Source organism: Sylvia atricapilla, chromosome 4 (assembly GCF_009819655.1).
Source record: "Sylvia atricapilla isolate bSylAtr1 chromosome 4, bSylAtr1.pri, whole genome shotgun sequence".
NCBI lineage: Eukaryota > Metazoa > Chordata > Aves > Passeriformes > Sylviidae > Sylvia > Sylvia atricapilla.
The window spans coordinates 472221-486107 of NC_089143.1; the positions used below are offsets into that span (position 1 = coordinate 472221).

The 13887-nt window shown below is 40.0% G+C and overlaps 1 protein-coding gene across 1 annotated transcript; it reads left to right on the forward strand.

The window, feature by feature from the left end:
* The first annotated feature begins 1732 nt into the window (after positions 1-1732).
* PRIMPOL (primase and DNA directed polymerase) lies at positions 1733-13703 on the forward strand. The gene is made up of 12 exons (XM_066316875.1): positions 1733-2006; positions 3040-3131; positions 4064-4205; positions 5429-5576; positions 6859-7137; positions 8792-8954; positions 10157-10254; positions 10626-10712; positions 10791-10899; positions 11982-12064; positions 12143-12189; positions 13091-13703. Exons 1-12 carry the CDS (start codon positions 1827-1829, stop codon positions 13391-13393), a joined length of 1731 nt encoding a protein of 576 aa, XP_066172972.1. The 5' UTR covers positions 1733-1826; the 3' UTR covers positions 13394-13703.
* Positions 13704-13887: the final 184 nt, after the last annotated feature.

The window sequence follows — 13887 nt, forward strand, 5'->3', positions numbered from 1 at the left end:
AAACATGATGCTGACAGAATTTCTTTCAGTCAAGTCAAACAAAAATAAGTACTGCCCTTATTTCTGCTGGGACATCAGAGATGAAGTGAGGATTTCCCATTGAGCTCAGAAGGCTGGTCTGTGTTAATTGTTTGTGCTCTTAATAGGTGTGTTGTGTTATAGTTCACACGAGGAATTGAAGTTGCCTTGAAAAGGCTTGGCATGTTTGACTCCTGGGAGACCAAGTGTTTGGACTGCAAGAACCACGATAGGTTCCAGTTTGAAGCAAGGGTCATCAGCCTTCTCCCAGGTTCAGGAATCCTCCCAGCTGGGTTTCTGCAAAAATTCAGCCTGATACAACTAGAAAGTTTTAAATTAATAGAGAGTTGTGGGGCCTCTCCTTTGCTTTCCTTTTTTAATGGTCACCTTGTGGGAAAGTGCTGATGTAGGGATGTCTTCTGCACCCAGTTAATTTACTGTCAACAGCACCAAAATGAAACTGAAAGTTTTGTTGGCACTTCTGAGAAATGCTGATTGCTATTTGTAATCTGACCTTTCATTCCCAGAGAAGAAACTAAGAGCATAAAAAAGGAGTGAAGATCAGGTCAGAAGATGGACGAGGGGGAAAGAGATAATACAGAAAAAACATTCAGTTACTTAGACTTCACACAAGACTGGCTATCAAGACTTAGAACAGTGGGCAGAAATGTGTTCAGGAACTTTTGCTATGGAAAACTTGGAGGGGAAATGAGAGGATTTAAAATTTGGGCTTTGGGGCCTCACAATAATATTTAAATACTTAAATTCACCTTGTGGATGCGGGTTGTTGAAAGTTGGAATACTTTTTGAGTACACTCAGTGTCATTTTTATCTTTCACTGCAACCCAGGGGCTGTTAGGAGAACCAAGTGGTTATGCTGGGCAGAACAGGAAGATTCCCCTTCGTGTTTGTTTGCCTCTTGCCTCTGTTTCACAGTTTCCTGGCAGTGCTTATGACTGATCTGCAGGTGTTCCAGTTCCAGATAATTGTACATGTGTGTGTTTGTGCTTTACTTCGTTTCTCTACAGCATTTGGATTACTTTATGGAACCAGAAGCTTAAAGGTTGCAAGATAGCAAGAGTTACTGTATGGTTCTATTTCTTGAAAAGAGATAAGATTGCTACTTCAAGGTTGTGAAAAATACATGAGCTTTTAAAGCAGGTGACAATATTGGTGATCCATGGCAGAGGTTGGCAGTGGAGAATGGAGCCCTCATTTTGGATTTCAGTTTTTGCTTTGAGATACAGAGCTCAGAGCTAAAGTCACTGAAGTCTTGACTCCTATGAACTCAAGTATTGTACTACCCATACAAATTAATTATCTCATTTGTCTCCCCAAGCATAAAGCAAAAATATTATACAAATTAATTATCTCATTTGTCTCCCCAAGCATAAAGCAAAAATATTATTTACTCATAGTACTTTTTTGCTTTTAGTATTTTTTTACTCCTTACTGATGTTATGTGCCCAGCCAAAGTTTGTGTACTCTCTGAGGTGTGTAATACCATTCTGTAGACAAAAATGAAAATTCCTAGGCTTCCTTTCACTGTCTGTATTCTGTTGTATTTATCTTTGGTAGTGTTAATATGAGTCTCTTGTACTTGCAAAAAAGTGTAGAGACATTTAATACTAAAATGAGTATGATAGCAAGGTTGGTGTTGATTTGGAATACTGGCTACTCCCAGTTAGTTAATAAATTGCACTCAACTCAAAATCAAAAGCAGTGAGGAGTATGAGATGTATTCAAGTTAAAATTGCCTTGCTAATGGATTGATACTGATTTGACTATTTGTAATTGCTTTAGGAGAAATGAAGAGAAAATGGCAAGAAAGAATGAGGAAAGTGGAAGAACTAGCATCTCACTATGAAAGAAATCCTCTTCCTGCAGTTTATAGACCAAGACTGTCCAAACCCTCGATGCCTTCCTCTGTTTGGAAAATATTTTCTCGGCAGGCTGAAGCTTTTAATTATGCAAAAACCTGTGAAGAGGTATTTTATATGTTAGGCAAATGTCTCTTTATAGACTTTTGAGACTGAGCATCATTTAAAATTGCTGTTAGCAATGAAGCCTTTATCAGTTTGCAAGATCTTTTTCTTCCCAATCCTGAAACAGCAAATATATTTTTTTAATCTTTGTAGGTCATGTTGCACTGGAGGTATCTCTAAGAAGTTCTTTTCTAACATACAAGTTGATATGTGGTGTTAAGTTCAGACAGTAAAAGTGCTTTTTGGGAGCACTATAATGATAAATTTGTTCCTTCTCATGATGAAGAAGCTGTCAGGGTGGACAGGAGAATGGGAAGGTGGGGAGGATTGAGTAGGAAGAAAGAGGAGGAAAAATGAGAAAGAAAAAGAAATAAAGGAGAGGTAGAGACTAAATTAAAACAATACAACTCTCCTGTGGCATCTGAATAAGTTCAGATGATTAGAAGTGATTAGCCAAATAAATATTGTGTGAAAAGTATCGTCTGTTTTCAGTTTAATACTATTCAAAGTATTAACTGATTGCTGTTTTTAAAGAAAGTATTGTGTTTTTCTCCACACTGTTTCAGGTATTTAAGTAATCCTGACAGCTGTTTTCCAAAACAGGTTCTCATTGGCTTGGCAGTATTTTTTTTTCTGTTTTCTTCTCAGATTTCCATTTTTGGATCCAAACAACATCATGTCTGAAGAATATTTGCCCATAAAGCTTATTCTGCCATCATATCCATGAGGCTGCTCCTTTCAGGACACTGTTCCTCCTCCCTTTAGATGCATTTGTTACTGATGAGGAAAAACCAAGAGTTTTCAGAGAAAACAGTTGACATTACTGCACAGCAGAGAAAAGCTTCAAAGTTTTGCCCACTAAAATCAGAATGATGTTCTAAATTAGAACATTTAGAATTGGAAAAGGATAAGTGATCTGTTTATACTTCTCTGGTATTTACTAACCTTTAGCTGATGCCAAGTAGAAACTTAGGAAGATTTAAACTGGTCTTTTGAATAAAACTAACAAAAAATTTCCCTGTTTTGAATTAAAAAGGCTGTTCACGTGTTTGCCTTGGAAAAGAATGCCCAGAGTGGCCAGAGGTTTTACCTTGTGACAACGTATAAAGAGCTGTGGTTTTATTACACGTGAGTATTTGGGAAGGTGCCCTGTGTGTTACTAAGGGTCAGGGGTACACTGGATGTCCTGCCTAGTGAGAGGTGTTCCCAGGAGAGGGATTCCCAGGAGAGGGATTCCCAGGAGCCATCTGCTGCTCTGAGCAGCACAGAGCTGCAATGGGTTACCTTTCATCTTGGCAATCAGAAAAAAAACCTTCATGAGGACAAACCAGTATGTTCTGTAACAGGTTTCAGCTTTCTTTGGAGGAGCAGGTTGCCATTGTTGCCTGTGAATTAAGTGCTCTGTATGTGGAACTGACATTTATTAACAGTAAATGTGCTTTTGCTGTCAGCTCTCCTCAGGGATCACACCTGTGTGTTCCTGCAGGTGTCTGCAAACTGATCTATGGGTTTGCATTTGCATGATGTAGTTCCAAGTACTGACAGTTTGATCATTTTCCCTCCATTTGTTTCTACAATAAAACGTCTGGCGATGAAGTGAGAGAAATCTGACTCAATTTTTATACACAAAGCTTGATTTTTTTTTTTCTCAAACCGATGATACTATTTTTTAATTTAGTTAGAAAAAGCTCTATATAATCTCTTTGTTTGTGCTAAAGACATGTGAGTGATAACTTAAGTTTTTTTACTGTAGTTTTCATAGTTCCTTGAATTCTCAACATTTCTGTGTGTATTGTAAGACTGGGAGGGAGAGGGGCATGGAGAGGAGAATACTTTACAAAATTAAATTCTAGGCCAGACAAATAATCTTGGTTCATATTTAATGCTGGTATTAGTTACAAAATTTTCAAAGCATTATTACTACATTTTTAAAATATTTTTTTTAATATGAGTGCTTGCAGAATGAAATATGTGACATCCTTGTTTGCCACTGATAGGCACGGTTATCATGGTCATAATGTTTATCAAAACAGGTCGTGATTTGTTTTTGTTTTCCATAGCAAAGGTTACAAAACAAGCCTCATGCATTGCTATGAAGTAATTCCTGAAAGAGATGCTTGCAAACTTTATTTTGATTTGGAGTTTTACAAACCAGCAAATCCTGGTGCAGATGGCAGGAGTATGGTGATGAAGTTAATCGAGGTAAACTGGGGCAAACTCATGCTGTGGATGAATATGAATTCATTGTTAATTTAATATTAAACCAAAGTATTTACCACTTTATCTTGATTATGCTAAAGTGAAATTAAAAGAATTACAGACCCAATGATTATTTTTAATTAAGTAAAAATACTGTTTTAATTAAAGCAGAGGTTTAATCAAAGTGAGAGACAAAAAAATTTAGAGACAAAAATAAAGAATGACGGGTGTTGGGCTGTTTGTATTCACAGTAGGATTACTGACATGGTAAGTTTACTTTTGAAGATTGTTTTATGTGCTTTGCCACTTCAAAGCTGTAAAACTGAAGGAGTGTTCAGGTGCTCTCTAAAGCAGCATCAATAAAAGTTCCATTCATATATTCCTCAGTTCATTCCCTTTCCCTAATGGTGCAGCTGTATATCAAGGCTTAGGTGAATCTCTCCTGAAACTTCCTGCAGATGACAGTTCACTATAATTGAGTTGAATGATGATGTAGAGAGTGTGACTGCATTTACCAATTTGGTACCTAAAATTAAACCTTTGCTAATTATCAATTTTATTAAATAGTGCACTTTCCATTTTATTGGAATAGAATCTCACGGTGAGTGGATGTCTGTTTGTGTCACTTCTGTCACCTACATGTCTCTAGCCAGAAGTGACCAAAAGTAAAGGATTATTGAGGTAATTCCTTCGTAAAGACCCCTTCATGGATACAGAATCTGGAGGGGTTTATCCATTGTGGATCAGCTCTGAAATGCAGAGATTCTGCAGGTTAAGAAGAGGGGTTTGGATTTCCTGGGTGGGGGATCTGAGCTGCTAAAACCCAGGGCTTTCAGATCTTTAGGTTCTGAGTCCCCATCCTAAACATGAGTAATGACCATCTGGAGCTGAGAAAAATGAAATGAAATGAAATGAAATGAAATGAAATGAAATGAAATGAAAGAGCTGTGTCAGAGCAGTGAATCCTAGCCACACTTGGACCTGGGGAACTGGATAGCTTCTCAGCTTATCACTGAGAAGTGTAAAGTGATTTGCATGTGTTAGGAAATACACTCTCTGTCAGACTTGCTTAAAACTTGCTATGGGTTAGTTTGAATCAAATTAATTGTATGCTCAAAAGGAGGGGAAAAAAAGACCTTGGGAAAAATGCAGAATCTGAATTTGTGTTGGGTTTTATAGATACAACTGCTAGAGTAAAACAACTTAATTAATGTTTATAATTTCAGCTTGTCAGCCAAAAATTGAAAGAACTTTATGATGTAAATTGTTCAGCAAAGGATGTCTTGAACTTGGATTCCAGTACTGATGAAAAATTTAGTCGGCACTTAATATTTCTACCCCAGAAGACTGTATTTAAGGATAATACTCACATTGGTAAGTGTGTTCTTTCCTCTTACACCTGGAAATAAAAGGTGAGGATTTTATACAGTGCCATCTCCCCTAGGAGTACTTCTTTTATTGGAATTCTGTGTGGAAACAAATTCATATTCCCAGCATACACATAATTACTCTCTGTTTTATTAAGCCTCGGTTTTTTCTCATCTTCCACTTTCTTTTCCTATAATTAGCATGTGTCTGAAAAAAATGTAACTTCTTTTTGTGCCTGTATGTTTTATTTACAGAAATACAGATCTGTGAATCTGACAAGTATGTGACTCTTAATTTTCAGATTAATGTCAGTCTTAACAACTAAAGCTGCTGGGTTTGGCTCCAAATTCTGCACAGCACATTGTCAAAAAGGCAGGACAGAGATGACTTCAAGCCACCTGTGCATAAACATGATTAAGAGAAAGCTGAAAGGAATGTTAATTGTTTATATAAGCTGGAATTTTTCAGACAGGGCAACTCCACCACAGAGAATTGCCAGTTGAGGGTTGTCTGGACTCATTTGTGTGCCCCAGTTGTCCTGTAATGAATTATGAGGATGATTTTGATGCTTGATATTCTGAGTCATTCTGCTGATATGTAGCAGGGGAGGAACAGTTTTTCATATTCATTCATGTTCCCTATGAAAGCTTCAGCCAACAGAATCATCCTTGCCAGTATTTCTTCCACTTCACAGGGTTTTTTCCTGCATTTGTATTTATTCTATTCTCTTGCTTTCTCCCTGGAACTAATTTGGCCATAGTTCTGATTTGTCTGTCTTTGGTTACCCTCTGGCAGAGCCTGGAGGTGCAATGGGAGTTGGATTTCAGTGCTGGGAGTTTGAAAAGTCATTACAAAATACTTTGTAAAAGTGATTTGTAGTTTGGGTAAGCTTTGGTCAAGCTCTTACATCAGTAAATACACCGTGAAGCTGCAGTTAAACATTTCAGTCATTCTGAAAGTGAAATTGGGGAAGGCATTAGTGAGGGGGACTATCACAGCCTATCCAGAATCCTCAATTTGAGTTTGTTAATATTTAGGGGTTTTTTTAAAGACATTTAGTACAAATTCTTGTGAGGCCTTTGTTTCTCAGTCACTGGCCAGAACCATTTCATACAGTGGGCTGGTCAAAAGATTTCTTTTTAAAAACTCAGAGGGGCTAAAAAGACCCCAAACTTCAACCACTTCCACCTTGGCTGTTTTGAAAAACGTTTGCTCTTTCTACAAACTCTCCAAGTTCTTTCTTGACTCATAAATTACCTGCTTCTGGCCTTTTTTGGTTGTTTTTAAGGCAACTTTGTGAGAACCATTTTGCAGCCTGCCATAAGACTGATGGAGAGTGGGGCTGCTGTGATCCCAGCAGAAGAAGCAGGGCACAGTTTGCAGTGTTCTGCAGGAGCTGGAGTAGATGGCTCTCTTACAAACCTCCCAGAAGGTGATTCTGAGGACTGGCCAGCCTTTCCTCACAAAACAGAGGAAGTGCAAATGCCACGCCAGGAGGAAAATGCTGATTTTTCCTTCCTCATAGTAAATGATAAAGAAGGCAACAAGCAGCTTTTTGTGGATCTAGGTAAGTATAAGTGTTTTTAAACCTCTTTGGGATGCAGCAAAGGTTAAGAATGAAATGTTCCTTAATGTTCAATTACAGGGAGTAAGAACAGTGGGGTTCTTACTGTTGTCCCTGGGGTCAGGCTTTAAATACATGCTGAAACTGTGACCATAAGTGCTGCAGTTTAGAGGAGCTTAGATTCATGGCCTGTGGAACTCCTTATATTACCACATTTAATTACTATGTTCTGAGGTTTACAGTAATTCTTTCCATACAGGACCAGTTTGGGGTTTTTTCCCATAAGGGTTTAGTGCTCCCATTTGGATTAAAAGAGGATAGTGTGTATTGCATATTTGTTATTTCAGTTGAATTAGAAGCTGCTGAATAAAGGAAGGAGTCTTACAGGCATGGCTTTCTGTGTTGTTCTAGATGTATAAATTGAGCCTTCTTTGCCTCTTTGGGATGGCAGCTGTTGGCTTTCAGGGGTGGAATAATGGAAAGGTTTGGTGGGACACTTCATGACCCAGCTGGGCACAGCCTGCTCATGGTATTAAAGGGTTACAAATCTCCAGGAGCACAACACCACGGGCAGACTGGAGTTGGAAAGTTCCACCCTTCTTTAACTCCATGTCTGGTTTTTTTACTTTTGCCTTATCTCAGGGAAATGAAAATAACTTTGCATGCTTTTGCACAGGAGTGTGTTACACATTTCAGGACTTTGCCTTGGGGTTTTTTCTTCAGACCCTTCTGAGAACCCCCATTCTTTCAAATCCTTCTCATGGAATCAGGATCACTTTTATTGTGGGCCTCTTCAGTATGATTTATTGAAATGTGATCCCAAAGTTGGCTACAGATTTTGAGTCAGAATGTGATCCCAAAGTTGGCTTCTCTGTTTTTGAGTCAGAAGGGTTATTCCACCTACTGTTCAATTCTTTCATATTCCTGAATGGAATTTAAATAATTTGTTTCCTGCCTCACTTCTTAATAATTTGATGTTAGTTTCCCAAAATTAACCATGCTCGATATTTGTTATGCACATTACCTCAAATTTGGAAAACTAAAGTCAATATTGCTGAAATACTGAATTACATCACGAGGCTGCAGTGGCAGAAGGCTTTGTGATGTTCTTTCTTGTGTGAGGCCTGTAAGTGCTTTTCTCTTCATGAAAATCAAATGTAACCTGCAAATAAAACTCAGATTCTCAATCAATTATTAGATAGATTATTCAGTGTTAAGATACCTGATCATCATTTTGTTGGGTTTGAGGTTGGAATTAAGCCTTCAGAAAAGTTGTGAAGCAGCCCACAGAAAACAAAAAGTTTGATTAAGTTCTTTCTGGTTAAAATAATTGTGCAGCTTTGTATTTCACCAAGTTATTGTGAAAGAACCAATTCCTTGTACTGAAGGGAAGTTTTTAACAATTATAATGTCAGAATGATGAAATGCCTACGTAGAGGTGCTGAGGATTTGTGTTAATTATTCTGAGACATAGAAGTGTACATGTGTGCATGATCTTGCTGTGCTGCATTTCTTCTGTGGGATGTGAGCCAGTCAGTCACAGTTTTTGTCCATTCATCAGACTCTGGCTGGGCCTAAGGAAAATTCTTTAATTTACAAGTGCTCAGTTAAGTCCTAGCCAGCACTGCTGTATTAAAAAATATCTGTTTTCCTGTAGGTGTTTATACAAAGAACAGAAATTTCCGGATGTATAAGTCATCAAAAGCAGGAAAAAATGTGATTCTGAAGATAGCTGAGGATAATAAGTTTATCCCCAACTGTGAAAAGGATGTTTCCTTGGAAGAAGCATATTTTCTTTCCTCTTTAATCTGCAACGTTCAGTAAGTACTTAATTCCAGCCAAATATACAGTATTTTTGAATATGTATTTTAATGATCATTCTCCTGTAGCAGTTACAAATAACTATTATAAATAAGCAATTATTCAATTAACATTGTTACAGTGTAATTTAGGAGTTCCTAGTAGAATTTCTTGAGTTTGAAGAAAAATTTTCTTGGGAGTCTTGTTCTTTTGTTAAACCTGCCTTCAAAGGTGGCACAGCCTCTGAATTGTGCCTCATTTCTCTGTACACACTCAAAATGCCAAAACATAACCTTTATTAAGTTTGGTCAGATTCTGTGTAGTTGTGGAAGCAAAACTTGCAGGTTTTTATCAGTTAAATATGAGAAGTCTGAACATTTTTCAGAGTGGGATGAGAGATACAAAGGGTTTGTGTCTGTGTTTTTGGATACCAGATTTGCCACAGGCCCCTGTGTACCCTGTGCCTCCATAATTACATTGTATGGGTACCCCTGGTACTCACATGGACAATAATCACATTTTCCGTATCTAATCTAAACCTCTGATGTGTCTTACCTCACCTTAGAGAAGATCCTAACCATTGCTGTGGCAGAAAGGTTAAAATAGTATTAATGTTGTTATTGAAACCATACATTTGTTCTGACATCAGGTTTTATATCCTGAAGTGTTCATTACCCTGAGCTGATGCAGATAAACTACACAGTGTATTCAGATCATAGGCATCAGCTGAATCCACCATAAATATGGATGAGAAACTCTGCTGTGTGGAATTTAGACTTCTGTGATCATCTGCCTCCCAGTTAGCTGTATGCCAAGGAAAAGCAGTTCAGTGTAGAGGGAAAAAGAGCATTTATACAAGTGTACCCTTTGAAAGGTTGCAATTCTATCTAGAGCACGTCCTGCTGCAGGAGTGTAAAAATTAAAATTAAAATGGGTGAGCCTTTGGGCCTTTGGGCAGGAACTAACTGTAGGTGCTGGAGAGGAGGAGCCCCGTGCTGTGGTGGGAGTCCGGGGAGTGCCAGGGCCGGGAGGGAAGGTGCTCCAGGGACACAGAGGTGCACAGTGAGCCAAGGCTGGCCAAGGCTGGCCTCTGGAGCTCTCCTGGCCCAGCCCAGGGCTGTGGGGTGTTGTACCACCCTGAGGGATTGCAGTGAGTTACATTGTACTGTGTTATGCTGCAAAAATCCTACTCTCTTCTTTCTTTTTCCTCTCCTTTGTTCAGAGTGAGTGATGACATCAAGGTTCTGTCGTCTGGCTTTTCAGAGGAGGAGAGAAAAATGTCTGCTTTCTTAAACAGTAAAACTACCAGAAGCAGCAGAGGTACCTCGAGCCTTCTCTACTGCATAAAAACCACCCCAAACCCTTAACTGGGACGTTGTGTGACTTGTAGACCTGGAGACTCCCAGGAGGGCCTCCTTCAGCTGGTTTTGTGCAGGAGGCAGAGCACAGCTGCACTGAGGGATGTCTGCAGCACCTGAGTGCCACTGACTGTACCCACAGAGTCTTGCTTTGCCCAGCTCCCTCTGCACTTTGGGGTGGCCCTGTAAAGAACAGTGGCTCTCTCATTTATTTTATTTAGGGTGTGTTTGATTTAAGGGTGTGACGTGGTTGATTACACTTTCTGCCCGCGGTCTGTGTGCAGTGTAAGTGCTGCAGTGGCACTCACAGTAACTGTGTTTGTGGCTCCACAGATCCCCTGGAGGGTTCCCAGGGCTCACCCTACCCAGAGATTGATCATTTCGTTCGTTCCCTGGTTAACAAACACGGGATACAAGGAGGTAAAGACACCACCTTCCTATTTACAGTCTTCTGCAGCACTGTTTCTAAAGAATTTAAAGTGTTTTTTTTCCCCTCAGGAATACGGCAATGGAGTTACTTCCCTCCCAAAGAACTGCTTATTTATGATATTTGTGGTTACCGCTGGTGTGAAAATATCGGCAGAGCTCACAAAAGTAACAATATAATGTATGTCCTTTAACTATTCATTTTGAAACAGCTTTATTGATTTTCCTGTTCAGCTGTTGTTCTCTAGAAATGCTGAAAAACTCTTAGGGACAGAATCAGCAACTGTTCCAATTTCTGCTGTCTTGCTCTGTGCAGATAGAACGTTTTAATTACAAAAAAAACCCCCACAAAACCAAAGGAACTATTTATCCCCCCCAAGTTTGTGATAACTGGACTTTTATTTCTGATAATTCTATGAAGTAATCATCATGGTATTTAAAATAAGGGCCCAAAGATGCTAACATAAAAGTCAGAGGATGTTAAGCTATTAAACAGTACCATGTTTTGATAGTTCCCAGCTAGAAGCTGAAAAATAAGAAAGCAAGCAGACTGCTTTAGAATTAATTTACAGTGCATCTTAAATTGCATTCTTATGTTACTAAGGTGACTCTGTCATTTTAATAATTGAGAGCTGCCATTTTAGAATGGTAATTCCTGCCACATGAATCAAGAGTTTTGCTAGGGACTCTTCAAGGACTCAGACTTCCTGTAAGTTTTAGCAAAATAAATGATGGAAAATCAGTTTTTTAGATAATAGACTTACAGTATATAATTAGTATAAATATTCTAACTTAAATATAATTTTATGTGGCATTTAAAATCACTGAAACCTAAGGAATGTGTTTCTGAGAAACAAGGATGTTCCAAAAGCCCCACAGCTGGATGAACTTGCTCTTTCTCCAGTGAGTGGCTTGAGGTTTGGTGTTTCTGAAGCACAGTTGAAAAAGCTGAGTGGCCTGATCAGTTAACAGAAAACACTGATTTTATGTGGCTTTTATAATGAAATTATCTGTGACAGCAGCACCATAGGCTAATCCTCACTTTCAGATGTTAATCTTAAAATTCATTTATTTAAACTTAAGAAACATGAAGTTTACTAAAAATTGCACAAAACCAGTATGTAGGAAGTATGCCAAGAGTGGGAAAGCAATGGCCATAGCTGAGGACAAACAAAACCCGTTCATTTAGTGTTAGAATTTCCTACTCTATGAATTCACTTCATTAATGTACTTTTACTAAAAACTAAATCATTTCATTCTTAGGATCCTGGTAGATCTAAAGAATGAAGTCTGGTATCAAAAGTGTCATGATCCTGTCTGCAGAGAACAAAACTTCAAATCACAAAGTATGTAGCCTGTGCTTTTAATGATACTTAATACTTCTTGGAATGTAGACTTTAATTAATGTCTCGTATTTGATTTAGGTTTTCCATTACCAGCTGGGATATGCCTCCCATCCCTTTTCAAAGAGGTACGTTTGGTGCTGTTGGGATGCTGAAGTTCTTGTGGAAGTCCTTGGCTGTTCCCACAAGAGCCCAGGCTGCTGGGAGAGCTGCACACACCAGTGCAGTGCTGTGGGAGAGGGCCCCAGGGCAGCAGGGCTGGGCTGGTGGCTCCATGAATTCCAGTTCTCCAGCAGTGCCGTTACTGGGATTGACTTCCCCTGGGCCTGAGGACTTCTCCTGATGGGAGCAGCAGCTCCCAGTGCCTGAGCCACGAGGCCACTCCAGGGGCAGAGCAGAAAACTGCCCAGGTTTAGCTCTGCTGCTCTGCTGTGCCTGACTCCATGCAGGGTACAGCAGCACTGGTTCTGGAGCAGTTGAGTCAGTCAAATGTAAGTCAGCGACCCTCATTTCTGAAATTAATTTATCTCCTTTTAGTGATTAAAGCAGCACAGTCCCCGAGGAGGGACCTGATTCCACACCCTGAACATACAAGATTTTCCACTGCTTAGGCAGTAAGAATGGGCATTTTTTCAACTTTTAAATTTAACTGTACAGCTCTAAATGTCAGAGCAGAATGGCACATTAAGCTCTGCTCAAGCAGCTCATCAGTAGCTATTAGTGTTATTTCACAGTCATTTAACTGTGTTTTCAGGTGCTGACAGCATCTTTGAACAGACACTTTAGTCCTAACCTTGTATTATTTTACAAAGCTGTATTCAACAGGCGACTTGTAGGGTGCCAGAAGAACAGCCAATTTCTATGCTATTAAAACAGGCTTCCACAGGTTAACGTGGCTGTATGTGAACAGGCTGGAAAACCTTGTGTTGGGCAGCTGTGTCTGTTCTGTGTGAGAGCACAGTCTCCAGCTTGCAGAGCAGGTTAAGGTGTGCGGAGTGCAGGGGTAAGCAGTGTCCTTGTGTCCCAAAGGAAGAAGAGCCCACGCTGGGGGAGGACAGGGGGCACACAGAAGGAGTGAACCCACAGTCAGACGTGGCAGACTCCTCAAACAGCCCCGTGCCTCCAGGGAACAGCTGCTCTCGAGGCCTCCTGTGCTCACACAGCGAGTGGGAAAACACCAGGGAGGACTCCTGGCTCCTGCAGGCTGCTGAAGATGTGGAACTGGCTGCGGCTGCCGATGAGAGTCTGAACTGTGCCATGGAGGAAATCCCAGATGAAGTTCTTCTGGAAGCTGTGAGGAGAGAAGAGCTGTGCACTCCAGAAGGCAGCTAAGCACAGGCCTGGCCAGCACTGGCTGGCACTTGGGGGGAGATGGCAGGCACCACTGCAGAGCTGTAGGTGACAGGAGGGCCCGGGTCACCTTCAGCAGGGAGGAGACCACAGATTACACAGGGGCTGAGGAGAACTGGACTGAAAACTCACCATGAATGTTTCTCCAAGCTTAGCACTCTAACCCATTGCTCTACAGTTTCTATTCTGTTAGCTGTGTGTGACCTTCAGCAGGCAGGAGGAGATCACAGATTACACTGGGGCTGAGGAGAACTGGACTGAAAACTCATCATGAATGTTTCTCCAAGCTTAGCACTTTTTTTCTCTCCAGTTTCTATTCTGTTAGCTGTGTGTGACCTTCAGCAGGCAGGAGGAGACCAGATTACACAGGGGCTGAGGAGAACTGGACTGAAAACTCACCATGAATATTGCTCCAAGCTTAGCACTTTAAAACTCTTTGCTCTACAGTTTCTATTCTGTTAGTTGTGTGTCCAGGT